The sequence below is a fragment of the Globicephala melas genome, chromosome 5 (assembly GCF_963455315.2).
Source record: "Globicephala melas chromosome 5, mGloMel1.2, whole genome shotgun sequence".
Taxonomy (NCBI): Eukaryota; Metazoa; Chordata; class Mammalia; order Artiodactyla; family Delphinidae; genus Globicephala; species Globicephala melas.
In genome coordinates this window covers 56,433,654-56,454,681 of record NC_083318.1, presented here as the reverse complement: position 1 = coordinate 56,454,681, position 21,028 = coordinate 56,433,654, and the positions used below count along the sequence as shown (strand labels likewise).

The 21,028-nt window shown below is 34.7% G+C and overlaps 1 protein-coding gene across 6 annotated transcripts in view; it reads right to left on the bottom strand.

Annotated features, from left to right (window-relative positions):
* The window catches only part of PCDH7 (protocadherin 7), a 407,976-nt gene that overhangs the window by 175,286 nt on the left and 211,662 nt on the right, over window positions 1–21,028 (bottom strand). The window contains exon 3 of one of the 6 annotated variants that reach the window (XM_030832238.2): window positions 15,671–15,766. The exons of the other annotated variants lie outside the window; for them this stretch is intronic. Within the exon in view, the coding sequence (XP_030688098.1) occupies window positions 15,678–15,766 (89 nt within the window). The 3' untranslated portion in view covers window positions 15,671–15,677. The remainder of the gene's footprint in view (window positions 1–15,670; window positions 15,767–21,028) is intronic. 6 annotated transcript variants of the gene reach the window in all.

The following is a 21,028-nucleotide window of genomic DNA, read 5'->3' as shown; positions in this document are numbered from 1 at the left end:
TCTGGGTACTGCATGAAAATTATCCATAATAATCTGGCTGTAGTTGCTTCTAAATTTAGGGAAACATTACTTTGTTTCTCCTTTAAAAATTTTTCTTCTTGAAGTTCTACAAAACTTCAAAGATTATTTTGTTTTTGATGGAAGTATACAGATGCAAGAATACAAAAGGGCAAAATATTTAACACGACTATCTCCAGCTGGCAAGTTTTGTACTTTCTTCTCTTTAATTTCTCTCAGTGCTGATGTAGAACTAGGAATAAACCTAATTTGCATGGAAGGATTCAACAGCATGAGGTAACATCTCTCATGAGGGATAAATGCTTAGAATTTTGAAGATTTTCTGCTTTGCATGACTGATGAAAGGTGATGTGATATCATGTGATGTATAGAGGGAAGAGCTTCAGGAAAAAGCAGAAGCTTGATAAAATATTCTAGTCAAACATATTTAAAATAAAATTATTTTGATAACAGTGATTCAATGCATGTTGAAAAGGCTGAAAAAATAAATTTATGTTTTCCCAAAAATTAGCCACTAATTTTAAAGATGTCGTCCTATATAATTAGAATTAAGGAAATACAGATTATTTAATCAATTCATATATCTGCTGATCCAATTACTTCATTTCCCAGATGTGAGTCAGGATCATCAAACATAAATTTACATTTCAAAAAATACCTATCATTTTTTATTATTCTACATAAACTCATATATAATTAGAATATAAATGACTGTATCTTAAAGACCACCTACCAAATATACCACACTAGGACTGCAAATCATTAAAATACAAACCAACAGAAACTAAGACTTTTTGTATTTAAAATAACTGGATGTAAGCTAATGAACATATATTCATTTCTTATGGATTCCGGAGAATGCCTTGAGTTTTTTGTGTGAAAAACCATGGCATAATTATGAATTAAAAAATAAGCACTCAAGGGCTTCCCTGGTGGCTCAGTGGTTGAGAGTCCGCCTGCCGATGCAGGGGACACGGGTTTGTGCCCCGGTCCGGGAGGATCCCACATGCCGCGGAGCGGCTGGGCCCGTGAGCCACAGCCGCTGAGCCTGCGCTTCCGCATGAATTGCCTGAGTGAGGGAAAATACTTGTTGAACAATTTCAGTTTAGTCTACTATATGCTGGTCCTCACAGTACTGCCCTTTTGTTGTCCAAAACTCTGAAACTCCACATCTTCTGCTGCCATTTCTGCCTACCCCAGGGAGGTAAGAAAAGAAGTACATGTGAGGTTTTCATATGCAAAGATATAAAAAGTGAAATGCAATAAGTCCCCAAATAAATATAACTATTGTCACTGAAGGAACTTAATACACCCTGTCATTTCCCCATGGCAAACTAAAGCTGTGAATGAGACGTTCCCCAAAGAAAATTAACTCTGAGGCACAGGGTAGACTCTGCTTTACAACATTATTGGGATAAGATAATATGCAGATCATTTAATGTTAGTTGAAAATAGAGTATTTCTTATAAAGCCAAAATACATGCATTTATTGAAGATACATCAAGGGAGCAAGATAAGACATAAGTGTTTGAAACTGAAAGGTAATATGTTTGTGTCTAATATATTGTAGAATTTGTCCTGGAATGGTTTATCCATGTAAAAATATGGCCTCTCTGAGACTGTCATGATCCATAAGACTCAGGGTGATCTTCTGAATTAAGCCTGGTTCACAAAGTTCAGGAAGGTTTTAACTCACATCAAAATTTCCCTAGAGCTGAAAAATTATTTTGGAAATGAGAAAAAGGGGTAGCTTGCTTGGTTGTGCTGTTTTTTTCTTTTTCTCCTTTCTGACATTCTATTCAGATTTGCCAGGTATCATAAACTCTAAAAGGCACTACATATTTATACACCACTTTACTATCTGTGAAGTGTAACAAATGTAGGAATATCCAGCCACTCCATTTGTAATGAAATAGAAAAAAAAAAGGATAAAAACAATATAAGCAACAGATTAAATTCTATAAATTCACTCTAGCACCTAGCACAGGATTGGGCACAAAGAAGGTATTCTCTATTATTAATTGTTAGATGCAGTTAATTACCACTATTTTTCTAAAAGTGCATTATATTGCAACAGCGCAAATGTATTATTTGGCCTTAAACAATCACCAAGAATTGGGAAAATTTCATTATTTAGAGATCCCCAATATTGAGGAAATATATATACAAAAACTGAGAAAATAATATTATCCAGGAAAAGCAACTTACCAAAGTTAGAAAGGAATATTTAATCTCCGATGACTTTTAAGCCTCAAAACATATGCTTAGTCAACATATGGCATGCTATTTTATACTTGGAAACCTTATTTTTGATTGACTAGATTTAGACCAAAAGCCAGAGGAATCAGTGAGTCAGTCCTTATCAGATCATCCTGATTATAGCTACCATTAGCCAAGGTTTGTGTTTCATACGATGGTTTCAACAGTGGACCAAGGCATATCTCTTCTGCATTTCTCACCCTGTCAACAGCTGTAAACTTCCTATTATTGGGAAATACCTGTAATGTTAAGTGTTAAAAGAACCTTGGCTGATTAGAACACTGATGATAATACAACTTAGTCTTCAGGCTTCTAACTTTCATGGTGGAAGCCCAGCTGAGCTGTTATCACTTCAGCAGAAATAATGAACAAATCAAACAGCTATAGAGATAGATACTAATATTAAGCCAAGACTCTCACATCAATCTCATGGCTCTTGAACGAATGACTTATGTAGAATGACTACACTTAACTGACCACCTTTCTACCTCCACTGGAAACACACACATGTGAGTACATAAACACATGCACACACACATACACACATCTTAGAGCTTTTTAGTATTTGGGGGGCTAATAGTTTAAGAAATAATGCCTTAGTCTGTCCAACGTGAGCAAGAGTAGCTGATGACCCTTGATACAGATCTGTGGTGCTGTATAACTCCCTCATTACAATGCCAGACAGTTATACTTCCTGAATTTCAATCTATTACAGAGACATCTGTTTATTAACATTTTTAAAATTGTAGATATCCCTGTTTTAGGACCTTAATAGTCTTTCATATACAAGAAGGAATTCAACTCAAATAGTTTCCTCCAAGACCAACTCAATTCGTTCATAAACTAATGTGCATTTGTTCGACTGAATTCTGCTGTTCCTAATATCAAGCTCAGAAGAGGTGCGCTGAATAAATGTGAGTGTTGATTAAGGAAAGGGAAAGGCAGATTACCAACATTACTGTGTGGGTAGAGAGGTGAGTGAGGGAGATTAGTTAGGTCAGAGGAAATGTTTTAAAGTTATTAAAACAAAATTTGAAATAACACTCTATGGGCATGTTCTGTTTGAACAAAGCAGCAGTAGACAGCTTATTCATATCTGCAAGACAGGTGAGTTGATTTGGTTCTGTTTGAGGCAAGAAGATGGCAGTAAAAACAATGAGATGGTATCAGGTCAAGAACCCAATAGATAAGTTTTATGCAAGCGTGGTCCATGTCAATTGACAACACTCATGTGTGATGAGCAATCACCAAGATGACACTTTCAAATAACAAGAACAATACGTGGAGGAGGTAGGGGGGAGCTGTGGTTTTGGTAGACTTAGATATGTTTCAATCATAATAAAACCATGACGAGTTGTCAAGTTTTTATAATACCTTTTTATAAGCTACTTTAAATCATTTTTGAATAAGATAAAATATGAATGAAAATACTTTAAAAGTGTTATTAAGAATATAGTTAATATTTTATAAATGTTCCCAAGAAATAATAAATGACTGCATTCGTATGGCAAGAGAAGATCTGTTGAAAGAAAATAGTCTGCCTAGAACATCTATAAACCCATATATTTTCATTTCAATGTAAAATAACAACTATGCCTTCTTTTTTCTTAATTCATATATTTAAGTCACCTAGACTTTTTAATGGAATGAACTCTAATTAAAATTTTCTGTATTCAAAATGAGATCTAACTCAGGTTACTCAGATTAAAACATTTAAAAAATAAATATTATTTCCCTTTCCCTCAACTCAGTAGAGATATTTTTGGTCTCATGTATGGTCTTACTATTATTTTCTCATTTTATATTGTGTAAAAATCATGTGACTATAACTGAAGTTCACATGAAAAATGAAGGAGGCCCCCTTAGCAGCCAAAGTTGATTTTCATCAATCAATAACAGCCAGAGAATCCTGGGACAGAAAATAAGATGCACAAGGTAAATGATATTTTAATTAACTCTTATTTGAGAATGAGCAGTTCTCACATAATTTTCAGTCTCATTTTTACATTTTTTCTGTTTATCTCTATTTGGAAATTATTTGTAGCCCAACAATTTCTACACTTGATTCATCTTCTTTTATCCTGCAATAAGCAATCACATGTGTAAAGGTTGTTCCTCTAATATTCAGCATGAAACTTATCCTGTAATTTCTTCACCAGATCTCTACTGTGATCATTGTGTAAGTGTTCTCTAGAAGATTAACCCCCAAAAGTAGCTATGCCCGAGGAGTTCTGCCTACAGTTAGCAGTAGGAAGTAGTGGTGCAGGGCAGCATTCTGCTCATTAATAAACTGACTGGCTTCCTGGGGTCTGCATAGTTCCCTGTTACATGACCTAGCTGCTGCCAATTCTCATTTTCCAATTCATTCCTGAGAGCATTTCTCTAAGCCCACCTACATAGAAACTCCTTTTTTAACTGTGAAGTTCTCTATTATATCCATACTCTATGCCCTCTCTACTTGGATGCAGCATTTCCAAATGCATTGAGGGATTGACACATTTATTAAACAGTAGAAAATGTTTCCTTCTTTCCTTCCTTCCTTCCCCACTCCTTTTCTATTTGACACCATCCGTAGGGTATCATGCCTACATGAGCTATTGGGAGCTTGACGTATGTTACTATGTTATTATTTTACAGGTGAGAAATAGAACATGGAGTGGTTAGACTGTCTATCATATTTAGTAGCTGACAATTCAGTGTAAATGCTTTGCCCTGACAGCCAATCACTCATTAAGTCTATCTATGTTCCCTTTCATCTAGGACTTGTGCAAAATAAATGGAAGCTCTCAACTATTTATTCAAAGTAAAAGGGAGAAATAAGTTAATAACCACTTACTAAAATAGATTGAAGACATTACAGTTTAAGTGTATGTCTTAAGTGTATGACACTTAGACTTTGCAGTTTAAGTCTAAAAGTTTCATTATCAACAAAGTAAATCCTTACATGCCAGGGTACTAGGCAGGCAAGTAACCCACAAACACTTGAACATCAATTTAATGCCATCAGACTTCTGGAAGAATAAGCAATATACACATTTTACTTATAATTATAATGTTCATGAAACTATAGAAAAATACTTTCATATAAACTACAGCCATGCCAAAGTATACGCCATAACACTTAATATAGTTTATGTTTTCCTTTATCAAAAATGCTCAGTAACTAGTAGTTCTGATGTTTAATTCTACTTTTTTCCTAAAAATGTATAACTCATCTAATAAGACAAAATAATTTATATCTTTGACATTTAGACTTTATGAGAGTCCTGAAAATAATTCATCATTTTAATTACTAATGGTGCTTTTATATCACACATTTCCTTACAGTAAACTACTCCAAAATCTCACAGTTATTTATAATAAATCTTTGCCTTAAAAATATCTTTATATTGCTAAAATGCTCCTTTTAGTGCCCCTCAATTTATAAGCAAAATTCAAAAACATAATCATTCTCATTATTTAATCTCATAAATAAACTACAATTGGAGGTAAAAGCTAAACATATAGCATCACTGGAATGTCCAATAAATGACATTTTTGGAAAATGTTAGTGATACTGATACAAAGCTGTAGATGATTCATTACTTTCTTAAACTTTCTGAACCATCTAATTTTGCTAATATAGTGCTTTGAGCTTCACACTATTGAAACAATTAGCAGGCTCTCCCACCATTACAAAAATGTAACAAACATTTAAATAATTGATATCTCCTTGAACTACTCTTCAATTTATTTACTGGTTACATTATAATTAAATGGCTAGCAAATATATTAGACTCTTTAAAAGAAAAATATATTATTTTGTTTGGAAAAATTATTAAAACTTAGTAAAATACTTTTATGGTTTATCTGTTCATGACACATTTTTTTTCTTAAAAATTTATTCTTAAATTGGTAATGAGATAATCTGATTTTTGTCTTTTGCCAGTCACTATTTTAATTGTAGCAATGGTTTATTATAGGAAAATTTTGGTCTACTTTTTGTTGATTAAATTAAATAAAGATTAAAATTCTCTCATAAAAAAAAGCTATATCCTTAAAGTCCTGCAATGCCCCATAATCAGTTATTTCATTTGTAAACCATTTCACTTCCAGATTGAACTAAACCAATTTGGTAAAATATTGGTGCAACTTTAAACACAAATAACAAATGTCAGTGAGGATATGGAAAAACGGAACTCTCAGATACTATTGGTGGGAAGGTAAATTGGTGCAGCCACTGTGGAAAACAGTACGGAGGTTTCTCAAAAAACTAAAAATACAACTACCATATGACCCAGCAATTCCACTATTGGGTATATACCTGAAAAAAACAAAAACACTATATGAAAAGATACATGCACCCTAATGTTCATAGCAACATTATTTACAATTGCCAAGGTATGGAAGCAACCTAAGTGTCCATCAACAGATGTATGGATAAAGAAGATGTGGTACATATATACAGTGGAATATTACTCAGCCATAGAAAAGAATGAAATTTTGCCATTTGCAGCAACACAGATGGACCTAGAGATTATCATACTAAGTGAAGTAAGTCAGAGACAGAAAGACAAATATTATATGATATCACTTATATGTTGAATCTAAAAAATACAACAAACAAATAAAACAAAAAAGAAACAGGGGCTTCCCTGGTGGCGCAGTGGTTGAGAGTCTGCCTGCCGATGCAGGGGACACGGGTTCCTGCCCCGGTCCGGGAAGATCCCACATGCCGCGGAGCGGCTGGGCCCGTGAGCCATGGCCGCTGAGCCTGCGCGTCCGGAGCCTGTGCTCCACAACGGGAGAGGCCCGCGTATCGCAAAAAAAAAAAAAAAAGAAAGAAAGAAAAGAAACAGATTCACAGATATAGAGAACAAACTAGTGGTTAATAGTGGGGCGAGGGAAGGGGGAGGGGCAATATAGGGGTAGGGGAAAAAGGAAGGGTTATTATAGGATTATATGAAATCATGTGTCTGGAACTTGGGAAAATTGTAAAGCACTATAGAATTCAAAGACTCTTTCATTCAATTATATATATATATCATTAGAACTTTAAAGTGCTTGGCCAAAAATACATGAAGATTTTTTTTCTCATAACTTACACCAAACTCTTCTTAAAACTAAAAGAGACTTGTTAAAAGGAGAATTTTGTTACATAAAGTATATTTCATTTTCTAAAGTTATTCTTTAAATCCAAAAGTAATAAATTGTAGTTTTACACACACATGGATATATTTCTTTTGTCATATATAATAACCTGATACCACTATTAGGGCAACCTAATTGGTCATAAGTAGATTCTGTATTCTTTGATATGTATTTGATAGGTTGCTATGTTTACATAATGCTCATATATCCCTGACATATATTCTGGAAAAGTGAAAAGAGACTATCGATCCAGTTAACCATATGAGACATCTAAAAAGGCACTCTCTTGAGCAGGCCTGGCACAGTACTATTGATTTCCTTCCTCCCTCACTCTTACTTGCCCGCATTCTTAGTCCACCTGCTTGTCTTTTCATGAAACAAACAAATTAACTAAAAGTTAAGCAGATTTAAAAAAACTGTAACTTCCTACTTCACTTATTCTTTCCATGCACATGTACTTTGTTCTGCCTATTTTTAATCTATCTTCCCTCTCTTTACTTTCTCATAGAGCTACCCTCTAATCATCACACTTCAGCATATATTTTCAGTCTCTGAGGAATAACCACACTTTTCTTAAGTGCAAGTGTTGCAAAACATCACCAAATGATTTGATTCCTCACTCCTATTGAAATGAAAACTATTTGGATATTTTCCCCTAACCTAGTGATCCAGCAGAGTTTGCAATAAAGCAAATTAATGGATTAGTTGAAAGTTACCTTTCCATTTATTTCCATGATAAAATTAGAACTTCAGTCCCCTGGAAGAAAATGTCTATGGATATATACTAAAAGATACTTACTATTCAAATCCTACCTAATTCACATATTTAAAGACATATAATATACAATGTCTTTTTAATAATCAGTTCAGAAATAAGAAAAAAGTCATTGATAGTATCACGCTTTATTGGGAAATCCTTTTAAAATAAATGATCCAAAACACCTCTGGAAAGCCATCAGCCTTACCAAGCTCATTTTTTTGTTCTGAATTATAAATTCAGAAATCAGTAAACCTTTAGCATTATGGCCAAGTTTTCCATTATCCTCACAAAAGTGGCATAACTTCTAAATTAGATCTACATTTCTTTGTTGTTTTAAAAAATATTTTCCTGCATTTTCTTCATTACTTGAACACATTGGCTTATCATGGTATTACACGTAACAAAGATCACAAAGAATTAAAATCCTGAGTAATATGCATTATGGTGTCTAAGGACATTTTTCCCCCTGTCAATTAGCCAATATCCTATTACGAGCAGCTAATGTGCCTGTGTTAACAATTCTCTTTATAATCGCATGTTCTACTTATTTAATTTATGCCTGTTGTCCTGATTAGAGTGGACAGGCAAGCTTAAATAATGATAGTTGAGTCTTGTTAAGGCTTACGATTGGAATCTTTAGTAACTTGCTCTGCTTTATTTGCTGTAAACTCTGGGGGTGTTGCATACTGTGGTGTCCCCAGCCACAAGGTGGTGGTGATAAGGTCATATGAGGCAACTTCTAATTTTAAGTTGGAATATATCTTTGACTGGTTTCACTTCTGGAAAAAATTGTTAGTCGATTACAAAGCATGTTTGTAATGTCAAGCTTTGCAGAAGGATGCCAACTTCCATGCCCCTCCAGACTACATTACCTAGTGTTTTTCTGATTCTTATGAATAAAATTGTTTGCTTTCCTATTTCATTCTGCTGATTCCAGATAAGCAGTGAATCCAAGGACACAAAAGAAAGTGTCAACTCACCAAGATCTGTACTTTTAAGCACGCTACTGCAGTAAATTTGGTTACCCCTGGATTGTGATTCAGAAAATCTGGAGCACAGCTCTCTCACGAACTTAATGACCTTGAAAAAGTTACTCTTTTCATTAACTAGATTTCAAAATGACAAATTTTCAGATAAAACAATTTCTTCCAGATAAAATAATTTATGATTCTATGTGAATGCTTTATATTCCACTCTTTAATAAGTTGAAAACAGTCAATCATTAAATTACTTTTGCAAGTTGTCTTTATTACGACTTTGCTATAGTCAGTTTCACTGCAATAGAGAAATAACATTCAAAACGAGGACAGAGTTGTGTCTCCAGATGCAAAAGAAGTGATGGTTCCACAAATGAAAATTAGCGACATTGTCTCCAGAAGGGTAGTCTTAGTAAGATAAAAGAGCTTCACTAGAACACTGTAGAATTGGCTAAAAATTAGATGACTTATGTTAAAAATTCTCAATACTCAGTCCAATGAAATCTTTGAGAATTATGTCACCAGATTCCAGTACAGAATTTTCGCTATTATGTCTGTTGATTACCATAGAATCACAGACCTTTAGTGTTGGAATCCATTTTGTCTAACTTGTTATCTTATGAATGAATCCCTTTAATAATGACTTTGAGAAATTATCACGCAACCTAAGCTTTGATGTCTTCAGTGATAAAGATTTCAGAATACAGACTAGTCTATGGAGCAGATTTTGTTGAGCATTTCTTAAGATAATACATTTTTTTCCTTATAAGGAAGTAATTTTCTACCATTTACACCTGCTAGCATTCGTTCTGTCTCCAGGAATCACAAAGAATGAGTCAAATCCTTTGTCTCTCTCTGCATTAAAGTGCTTCAAATATCTTTTAAATGACTGTCCTCTCCTCCACCTGTCTTCCTCAGCACATCAAACATTTTCTTGGATTTACATATTTATAAAAGCACACAAGAAAGGAAAAAATATAGCAGCTTAAGTGATAACAATCAATAAACTTTTTTTTTTAATTAGAAGCCTTCTTAGAAATTGTGTAAGAAGCCTATAACATAAATGCTAATTGATCACATGATCACAGCAATCCATGTCACAGAGTCAAAGGAAGTTCTCAGAATCCTTCTCAAGAGAAAACTCCAGAAAGAAAAATAGGTCAACACATGCTATCACTAAAGATAACATCCCTGGTCTACCTTGGTTTCCATATTATACAGATGAGGAAACCATGCTCCAGGGAGGTTAAATATCATTTATTGGAAAACCTAGACCAAAACCCCAATTTATAAAATTCCTTGTCTTCCATACTCCATAGAAAATTGAAAGTTACTTTAAAGATCAGTTTTAGTTAAATCCCTCATTTTGGTGAAATAAGTGAGGTTTTGAGATGTTAAGTGATTAATCTGTACCTCCTGCATTTAACTCCCATCTTTATAAAATATTAAAAGAAATTTTAAAATGTTAAATTATATATGTGCACATAGTATATACATCTTCTATAGCACTGATGGACAAAGCACATATAGGTTTTCTGTTATTTTGAGAATATTGCCTAAGATTCATATATAACCAAATATAAAAAGGGTATTACTGGGCTTCCCTGGTGGCGCAGTGGTTGAGAGTCCGCCTGCCGATGCAGGGGACACGGGTTCGTGCCCCGGTCCGCGAAGATCCCACATGCCGCAGAGCAGCTAAGCCCGTGAGCCATGGCTGCTGAGCCTGCGCGTCCGGAGCCTGTGCTCCACAACGGGAGAGGCCACAACAGTGAGAGGCCTACATACCGCAAAAAAAAAAAAAAAAAAAAAAGGGTATTACTTTGGGAATTGAGGGAGCCTACAAAGAAACACTGAGTATGAAAGAGAAAGAATTTATGTAGGCACTGGAGCTTTTGAGAATATAAAGTCAAGCACTATAATGACCATATGGAAGACATTCATTAAGATTATATAGGTTCATAATATATGAAGCACATTGAAAATTAAAATCTTGGGTAGGGTCAGGGAAAAGTCGTGTGGCATAAAAAGTATTCTCTGCCAGCAAATTGATTAAATTTCCCAGTTCTAGAAAAGGCCATATATTCTGTGTAGGCACTCGCTGAAAGGCAGATGTGCACGGCTTTTGAGAGAGTGCCATAATCTACTTATAAATAGGACTCACCAAGGGACATTGGTAGCAATTTGGCATTAAGAAAGAGTTCACATACATGAAGAATTTACTTTGTGGTAACTTTTATTGAGGAAAGTCCATATCTGACAGGGCAGCCTCTATATATCTTTCAATCTTATTTTGCTCTATTTTGACTTCCATGTAACATAGTGTTATATGCAAGCACATATTTAGTCACTAAAGTCAATAATTTGCATTGAGAAAATTGTTTTTGTTTTTTTGTCTTTTTTTTTTTTTTTTTGCGGTACACGGGCCTCTCACTGTTGTGGCCTCTCCCGTTGCAGAGCACAGGCTCCGGATGCGCAGGCTCAGTGGCCACGGCTCACGGGGCCCAGCCGCTCCACGGCATGTGGGATCTTCCCGGACCAGGACACGAACCCGCGTCCCCAGCATCGGCAGGCGGACTCTCAACCACTGCGCCACCAGGGAAGCTCAAGAAAATAGTTTTTGTTTTGTTCTGCTTTTGTTTTGCTTTCCTTTTACTTCCACTGATACTATCCATGTAAGGATATGTATTTTTTTGTACCAAATTTGTTAGAATGGTGAATGGGCATCTTAAAGAAAAACTCATATCAGGCACCAACTCAAACTAAAATATTTATTCAATTAAGAAATAAAAAGTAGACACAAAATTCTTTTACTTTCATCAAACACTATTTTTTAATTCATTCATTTTTTTCATTCATTTTTATGCATACTTGAACTTATTTTATTTATATATTATACTATATACTAGCCAAGCCATACCTTTATTCTGTACAAATTCAGATCAAAGCTATATGCAGTTTTAAACTGCACCTCCTTTTTTCCCCCTGAAGTTATTTAAGTGGATTTTCTGGGTTCTTCATACTGAACAAATATAAGCATATAAACCGAGGGAGCCCATCATGAATTCCTTGTTCTTTTGATAAAGTATTTTGCACTAAATGAGAATAACCAGAATGCTAGAAGTATCTGCGATCAAGTAACATAGAACAGTTAGGAAAACTTGGGCTATAAACCAGAAAAAGAGAGAGAGAGAGAGAGAGAGAGAGACATTATATAGCTAGACATTAGGATACAGTATCTGAATTTAGGTCATGGAAGTACTTTCATTGGGAGAAGGAATAGAACTTATTTTGTGTTTTCCCAATGGGAAAATTCAGGATAAATGGATTCAAGATATGGGAAGGCAGAATTCGATAAGAAATATAAGAAAAAGCTGAAAAGTTAAACATGTCCTCAAATAAAGTGAGCCACCTCTGGATTTTGTGTCACTGGAATCATTCGAGCACAGATTAGTGATTCTTATGATGGTGCTGAGGGATGCATGAACAATCTGAGACTTGATTGCTTGGACCAATCTCTCTCTACCAACTCTTAAAATTCCATGACTAATTCAGCAAATATTCATTCTATGTTCCAGGCACTCCACATAAAGAAAAATAGAAACAAAATGATCCTTATATTCACAGGGCTAACAGACTGGTTAATTCTAAGATTATCTTGGTAGAAAGTGGGGAGAAGAGGGTATTTTGACTTGTATCCTAATATTCCATCAAGGTCTGCTCAATTGTACCCTCTAAGCACAACTCTTTTAGTTCTAAGTACATAGCTCCAAGTTAATGCTTAAGTGCTTATCTTGCTCTCAAAAGCACTGTTTCCACAAAAAAAAGTCCTAGAAAAATATAGTGTACACAAGGTAATGTATCTTAACTCCCGTTTCTCTTTCCAGCCATTTTACCTCAAAGGCTTTTCTAAGAATAATGGAAACATGAACTCATAAATAAAGTCCTTTTTCTCTACCTGCATTGATTTTTTCCCCTCCAAGTTTTATTTCATATTCTCTTAAATTTCTTTTAGTGTCCGTGGTTTTCAATATCTTTCCTTCAATTTTTTATTGCTTTTCAATTTATTCATTTTCCTAAAATCTTTTTGTTTCTATTTTCTCAATGATTTTTCTTTTCTTTCTTGGTTTATCCTCTTTTCCTCATCTAATTTTACTTCTCCATTTCTTTCTTTTCTTGTATGGTAAACGACTCTTTTCTTATATGGTCCATATTTCCTTTATTTCCCTGTAATGTAAAAAAAGTGTTACTCTGATAATCTTCCCTCAAAACTTTGGAACATTTTGGTTGAATTTCCTGCTTTCCATGTGAGATATAAGTATATCTGTGCTTCTTTTCTTACCACTAGATTTGATAAATTTTATAAAATTTAAATGATCTTTTTTCTGTGTTCTCAATTATTTTATACTTACTTGGTTTTTAATTGCAGGTCCTAAAATTAGGGGGAGATAATGACTGATTTCTTATGATACAATTTATTAAGTCATCTGTGAATCTAATAATAGTCAAGAGCCACAAGCTAAGGGGAATAAAAACAGAGTAGAGGAAAGTGTGGATGAGAGGAAGGGTACATACAAGGGTGAAAAGGATGAATGATTTCTTTTGAAAAATTCATTCATTTGCTCAGCATTTAGTGAGTAACAAACACTGTGGACATAGAAGAGTTCATAAAGGATAAGATGGAATCATAGAAACTCAGAGTTGAACATGAATGAGAATCCTAGCTTTGCTTGGGAGGAATCAGGAGATACTACATAAGGCACATGGCACTTCAGTCAATTCTGAGTGATTTTGGCCACTTTAGGTTCCTCCAAGCCTCATTTTTTATCAATTAAATATGAATAATAATAATTTCTAACTCTATGTTACTTAGTATGGATGAATTAAGAAAGTGGAGATTATTAAGTTTATTTACATTGTGCCCGACACACAGTAAACCCTCTGTATGTGTTTGCTGTTATTATTGTTGTGAGTTTTCCAAACAGACCTGGGGAAAGTGCTCTCCAGATGGAAAGACCCAACAATGCAAAGGTCTGTGGACAGGAAAGATTATTTATAGCCATTGAGAAAGATGGGGAGTCCAGATTACAGTGTACATCAGGGTAAAGGTATAAAATATGGACTAGAAATGTAGGTAGAAATGGGATCATGAAGGCCAGCCAATGATTTCAGAGCTTTTTGGAGTAAGAGGCCATGCATTCCTGAATGAAGATTAATGCTCCAGCCTTTAATGGTTAATGGTAGCATCAGTGAAAATGCCTATAAATCAAAAGCGTTTGCTTTGTTTATGTACACAAACAAGTCTTAATTTTGCTACTATTTTAAGTAATACCACAAATAGTGCTGCCACACACTTGCCCACCTATAGACACAATCACTGTTTTTTTTTTTAAGACATCTGCCAATAATCTTCCTAGCCCAAAGGTAGTGTTCTAGTTACATGTCTCATAGATCTGGATGATCACAAGGATGTAATGCAGAGCCTGACACATCCTCAAAACAAGCCCCTACAGGAGCTGGGAGGACCAGTTCCGCTAGTGAAAAATGAAATTAAGAAGGTGGGTGTTTCTCTGTGATGACTTAGTATTTATGTTTTATAGGTTATGACTCTGCTGTTGTTTGAGCCCTGCGGGCCTAGCTCCTTTCAAAATGTAGCAGCCTGAATGAGGTAATCTTGGGACTGCTGAAAGAAATAGTGCCCCCCACCTCCCTCAAATGCCACCAGCTGAATTGACAAAAGAAAGTTTTGAGGAAAGCGATTAGCATATGTTCATCTCTGACATCTGGATGACATCGATTTGTATTTAGATTCACTTGAACTGGCTCATACCTAATTTTCTATAACCAGATCAATAAGCATTATAATTAATGTACATACAGTTTTGTGTAATGCTTTTGAAAATTCAACTGCTATAATAATTGAATTTTGAGTTAAAATTCACAAAGCATTTCCATTTTACACTTTTCAAAGATATGTTATATAAAAATTATTTGTATAACATTGAAAGAGGCTTTTTTTTTTTTTTTTTTTTTTTTGTGGTACGTGGGCCTCTCACTGTTGTTGCCTCTCCCGTTGCGGAGCACAGGCTCCAGACACATAGGCTCAGCCGCCATGGCTCACGGGCCCAGCCGCTCTGCGGCATGTGGGATCTTCCCGCAACGGGGCATGAACCCGTGTCCCCTGCATCGGCAGGAGGACTCTCAACCACTGCGCCACCAGGGAAGCCCACAAAGTCCATTTTATTCCTGTCGAATCAGTTGAGGAAACTGCATAGCACCTTTCTCTGAAAATGATATAATTAATTCTTCTGTACTCCTCTACATTTAAAAAGTATTCTGCAACTGTGCAGGGAATTCTGAAATGCATAGCATGCTGAAATATGTAAAGATATACTCAGGTTGAGTTATTTTTCTGTATCAGTAGGCTCTGTGTAGGTGGGTAAATGAGTCTTCTCAATATAAAAGAGATAGACTATTAATGGAGAACGCAGAAGAGGGGCACTGCACTGATTCATGGGAACCACCATACCTGTTCATTAATGGAGAGGCCTTAACAGCACTCTTCTTCCATGCGTCTTGCCATGAGGAAAGGGGAGGAAGGGAAAGGTAGTGATGGCAGCAACACCTGGGGAAGGGAGATGGGGAAATTTGTAAAGGGAAAATCAGCAGCCCCTACACAATGGTGTCCATCCATAGACCTTGCCAATAAAACAATTTCCAAAAACCCTAAGCTTGTTTTCTTTCTTTTAAAAAAAAATCTAGATAAATTTCAAAGATAATTTAAACAAATTAGGTATTTCTAACAGCGTTAATCTGAACACTCTCCAACTATCATCTTCCAAGTCTAGGGCATGGGGGCTGCTACGAGTAACGAACTACCATCTATTTCTCACTTTTCAACTGGGTAGTTTAAGGCAGGCCATTTTTCTATAGGTATAGTTGTTGTTGTTGTTGTTTACAACAGATTTAAGAAAAAATACTATTGGATAAACAAGACCAAATGTATATGTATTTTTCCCCCAACACACAGTAGGATTATTAACATTTATTTGTTCTGCCTCCATCTAATTGACATACATCTAATTGCTCACAATGCATCATCCTTTTTACATTCTCCTAAGGGTATGTAGTTTTGATATCAAAACGACTTCAACTTGTTGATGTAACAAAAAAAGAATTAGATTTGTAGAATCCCTATATACTGCAAGAGGTTAAACTAATAAAAGTTGCAAAAAGTTTTGTGTTTTAATTATATTTTTGTAGACATGGTTTAATCTGGACTATATGTAATTTTTTAAAAGTAAGTATATAGAATTATATGGAAAGAGAGTGAAAAATTTTAATAAAAAGTTGATGATGATACTAAATGATTTGAATTTTAATAGTGATTAACTGCTTTTATAAATCAATATAGGAGATAATACCACACCTGAAAACCAAATACTGCTACAGATATTGCTCTAAGTATTTGTTTTTAAAGAAATCTTTAACTTTGTATGCTTTTATTTAAATACAAACTTTATATGAAAAATGATATTTTTACACTATTTAGAGAAGCTTTTAGACATACTGGAGATAAACTGATTGAAATATGCTTATTTTATGAAGAAGAGGTATTCCCCTGTGGTAGGGGACATTGTAAGGGGGAAGGTTATGCATTTGTGGAGGCAGGGGGCATGCGGGAAACCTCTGTACCTTCCTCTCCATTGTTTGGTGAACCAAAACTGTTCTAAAAAAAATACAGTCAATTTTTTTTAAGTACTGTAAAGTTGAAAGGTAGGAGAGATTAGTTTTTTGTGTGAAAAATAAAATGTTTTTGACCCCTCACACCAATACATTTCTTAGTGTAATATTTATAGAAGGGCTGGGACATTCTTGAATTTTTCCCTAATGACAGGGATTTTTGTGAATACATGTTTGCATTCTTGTTTCTGAATGTGATTCTAACCTTTACTCCTGATGTTTAGGAAAGCAGCTATCACAAAGATCTTTGGGGTTTGAAGCATGATAATCCTCTTGGTTTTGCCTTAATCCTGTTTAGACAGGATGTCTCAAAACTTTCCAGTTTCTCAACTCCTCTGGTCTTTGACACACTGCTTGCTATTAGCCATCATCTCTGTTTAAAATAAGATATCCACTTAATGTTTAGGTAATAGTATTAGTCAGCCCTTGAGAAATTTGGAAGCTAATTGTTTATCATAAAAGATTAGCATCAAAGAATTCTGAAGGCACATGCAGTATCTAGGCCTGTTGAATTAAAATAAATGAGCTCAAAGTAGCGAACTTAATTTTTTTTTTTGTAGCCAACTTAAATTTTATCTGATATGATTAAACACAATTTTTTGGTAGCTTTGCTTTTTTTATTATAAATTTTTAATTTTGTGTTTAATTTTAAAAATATTAACTGCCATTACACATAATATTTAAAAATTTAAATCTCCCTCCAAAATTAAAACCTACATATTCCAGTAATATCAAAGTAACAAAAATATAATTATTCCTACATTTAAATATTCCTAAGTGATTATTTGGGGATCAGCATTTTATCTTTGGAAGAATCAAGTGTGGGAATCTCCCAAGCCAGGAACAACAAAAAAGGAATCCTCATGCTCTTAATTTGTGGCAAAATACTTTAATCTAGCATGAAATACAGCATTTTTTTGTACATGAATCCTTAATACTGCAAGGATTTGATATATAGGAAATTCTTCCGTTGATCTTAGGAAGAGTAGATTATTATGAGACAATATATTTGGAAATTAACACTGCACTGTGAAAGACACAAAAGTAACCAAAGGTGTACTTATGAGAAACTTTGGAAAATAAATATACACACACAAAACACAGATGATCACTAATAGTACAGCTTATCAAGATATAACAAGTAATAAAATTATTTTATAAATAGCTGAGTTTATAAATAACTAAAACAACATAGAATGGTAACTGAAAAGATTAAACTGAAATTTTCGAGTCATGAATTCATAGAGTGGACAATAGAACTTTGTAGATTAAGAGAAATAAAAGTGAAAGCTATTTTTTTTTTCATATTTAAAAGGTAGGGCTAGGATAACAAAACCATCTCCATTACTAAAGCGGTATTTGGTAGGAATATGGTTATAGACAATATTATGAGGTTTCTGTTTTTGGAAAAATGTATGATAAAAGTAGAAATACCAATACTAAGATATTGTATATAAAGGCTGTGTGACTTAGTGAAATAAGCAGCACAGAGAACACAACATCGAGCTGTAATGCCAAAGAATAAGGCACAAGACTCGGTTCATATCCTCAAAAAATATAATCATTAGGTGGGGAACAAAAATAAGCATCGAACTTCATAGTGCTTGGAAGTTAAAGGCGAAGAGATAAGGGGATGAACTTTGAGAAGACAGATATGGACAAAGGATGAAAGAAAAGGAAGCTGACACAGCCTAATGCAATGTGGTGGGAAGGAGGTTGTTTAGTGCTGACAAGTCTGAAGTTAGTCAACCCAGAATAGATTGTATGGTGGGAGAAACAGAACACACCTTGATATGTAGAAGAGACGCATCAAACTACATATAAAGAGGGAGATTAATTAGCCAGTGAAACTGCTGTTCTCTGCTTGATGTCCTTAAAGCTTTATCAAAACCTGGCTTGTCTGGTATAAGGATATATGAGAAAAGACCATTACCATACTGCATAAACATTCCTGATAACAGTAGTGTTTTTATCCTATTTGTAAGGTCCATCTTAAAAATACATTTTCTCAAACAATTAGAAAACTGATATTTTAGCTCTGGTTCTGACCCTAAAACTTTCCCTCAGTCTCTCACATTCATACCCAGGGCTTTTTTGAACACAGTCTAATATACTCCTCCTAGGGGGCCACATTCCAGGCAATAAATTGGTTCAATTTTTTCTCATTTTTCTTCTTGCTAAGAGTGGCTGGAAAGTTATCAAAAAGAACAATTTATTCATCTTAATGCTAGTGTCCATAGTGTGTCTAGGCAGGGCTGGAGTGTTTGGTGTTTCCTGCTAGCTCCTGCAGGACGGGGTTAAGATCTGCCCTGGTGGCAATAGGAAAAGAGGTGGAATCTGAAAAGCTTTGCAGAGGAAGGAATGCTACATGTTCTTTCTGCACTCAGGAAAACTGCTCCACTGCAGATATGACATGGCTCAATTCAGTTTTTGTTAAAGAGGAATGAACAGTATTGTTTTTAAGTATAAAATAAACAATCGTACAAACCCTGCGTAAGGTTATCAGTCAGCGCTTGAGTATTGAGACCACGAGGAGGAAAAAAACAGAAAATACAAGGGGAATGACATCATTGTGTAGGCAACACCTGAAGTTTTTTTTAATCAATAAAAATTATAACTGATTTAAGATGAAAGAATGATTATTAACCCTTTATTTAGTTCTCCTTAGTAAGTGGTGGGTTTCTAGTATCTTGCTTGGTATTTTACATTCCTAAGGTTTAAAAGTATAGATTGCTTAACTTAATGGCAATAAAAATCAGCTAAATAACAGTGTTTAATATTATCAACTACAAACTTTAGTAGAACAATTGTGTAATGAAGAAATCAGAAGATAATATTAAAGAGATTTAAGTGCAAACTTTGGTTACTAATACTGAATTATACATTTTTTTTACATCTTTATTGGAGTATAATTGCTTTACAACGCTGTTAGTTTCTGCTTTATAACAAAGTGAATCAGTTATACATATACATATGTTCCCATATCTCTTCCCTCTTGCATCTCCCTCCCTCCCACCCTCCCTATCCTACCCCTCTAGGTGGTCACAAAGCACCGAGCTGATCTCCCTGTGCTATGCAGCTGCTTCCCACTAGCTATCCATTTTACGTTTGGTAGTGTATATATGTCCATGCCACTCTCTCGCTTTGTCACAGCTTACCCTTCCCCCTCCCCATAAGACACAGACCTACTAGAGAATGGACCTGAATTATACATTTTAATTAGGTTTGTATATGTAAATTTAAAGTGTGATATAATAATGCTAGTATATGACGTTTAAAATTTCTTAACTCAATAAAAGCATGAAATATTCTTTTGTTTTTTTCTCTTTAACTGAAGATGTTCATTAATTTTACTTAATATCACACACTACTTCTTAAAAATAAATTTTCATAATGACAAAGTATTGCCATATATAAATCTGGAGTTGTGATACATTTTTCTAACAATTTCATTAAAATTTCAAGATTTAGTTGCATCAAAAACATTTTATAAAGCTTGTAGCAGGGCTTCCCTGGTGGTGCAGTGGTTGAGAATCTGCCTGCTAATGCGGGGGACACGGGTTCGTGCCCCAGTCTGGGAAGATCCCACATGCCGCGGAGCAACTAGGCCCGTGAGCCACAACTACTGAGCCTGCGCGTCTGGAGCTTGTGCTCTGCAACAAGAGAGGCCGCGACAGTGAGAGGCCCGTGCACCGCGATGAAGAGTGGTCCCCGCTTGCCACAACTAGAGATAGCCCTCGCACAGAAACGAAGACCCAACACAGCAAAAATTAATTAATTAATAAAACTCCTACCCCCAACATCTAAAAAGAAAAACAAAAAAGCTTCTAGCAAATCTATAATATTGCACTTTATTATTTTCAAATTTCTAATGTTTTACAAATCTGCTCTCTAAAAAAATCTCACAATTTATAGCTATAATAGCATGACCCACTGTGTCCTCCATACAAACTAATCGGCTACCTGAGTGCCTGCTTCAACATTGATTAATGTATTGAATAATGTTCACTTAGAATTTTAATTTTAATTAATATATGATTTACTTGATTAATATAATTAATATTCTGAATTTAGTTTTCCCTAAAAAAACATATTTTAATGTGTTTTTTGCTCATTTTCTTCTTGACTTATAATTGTTTGAGTA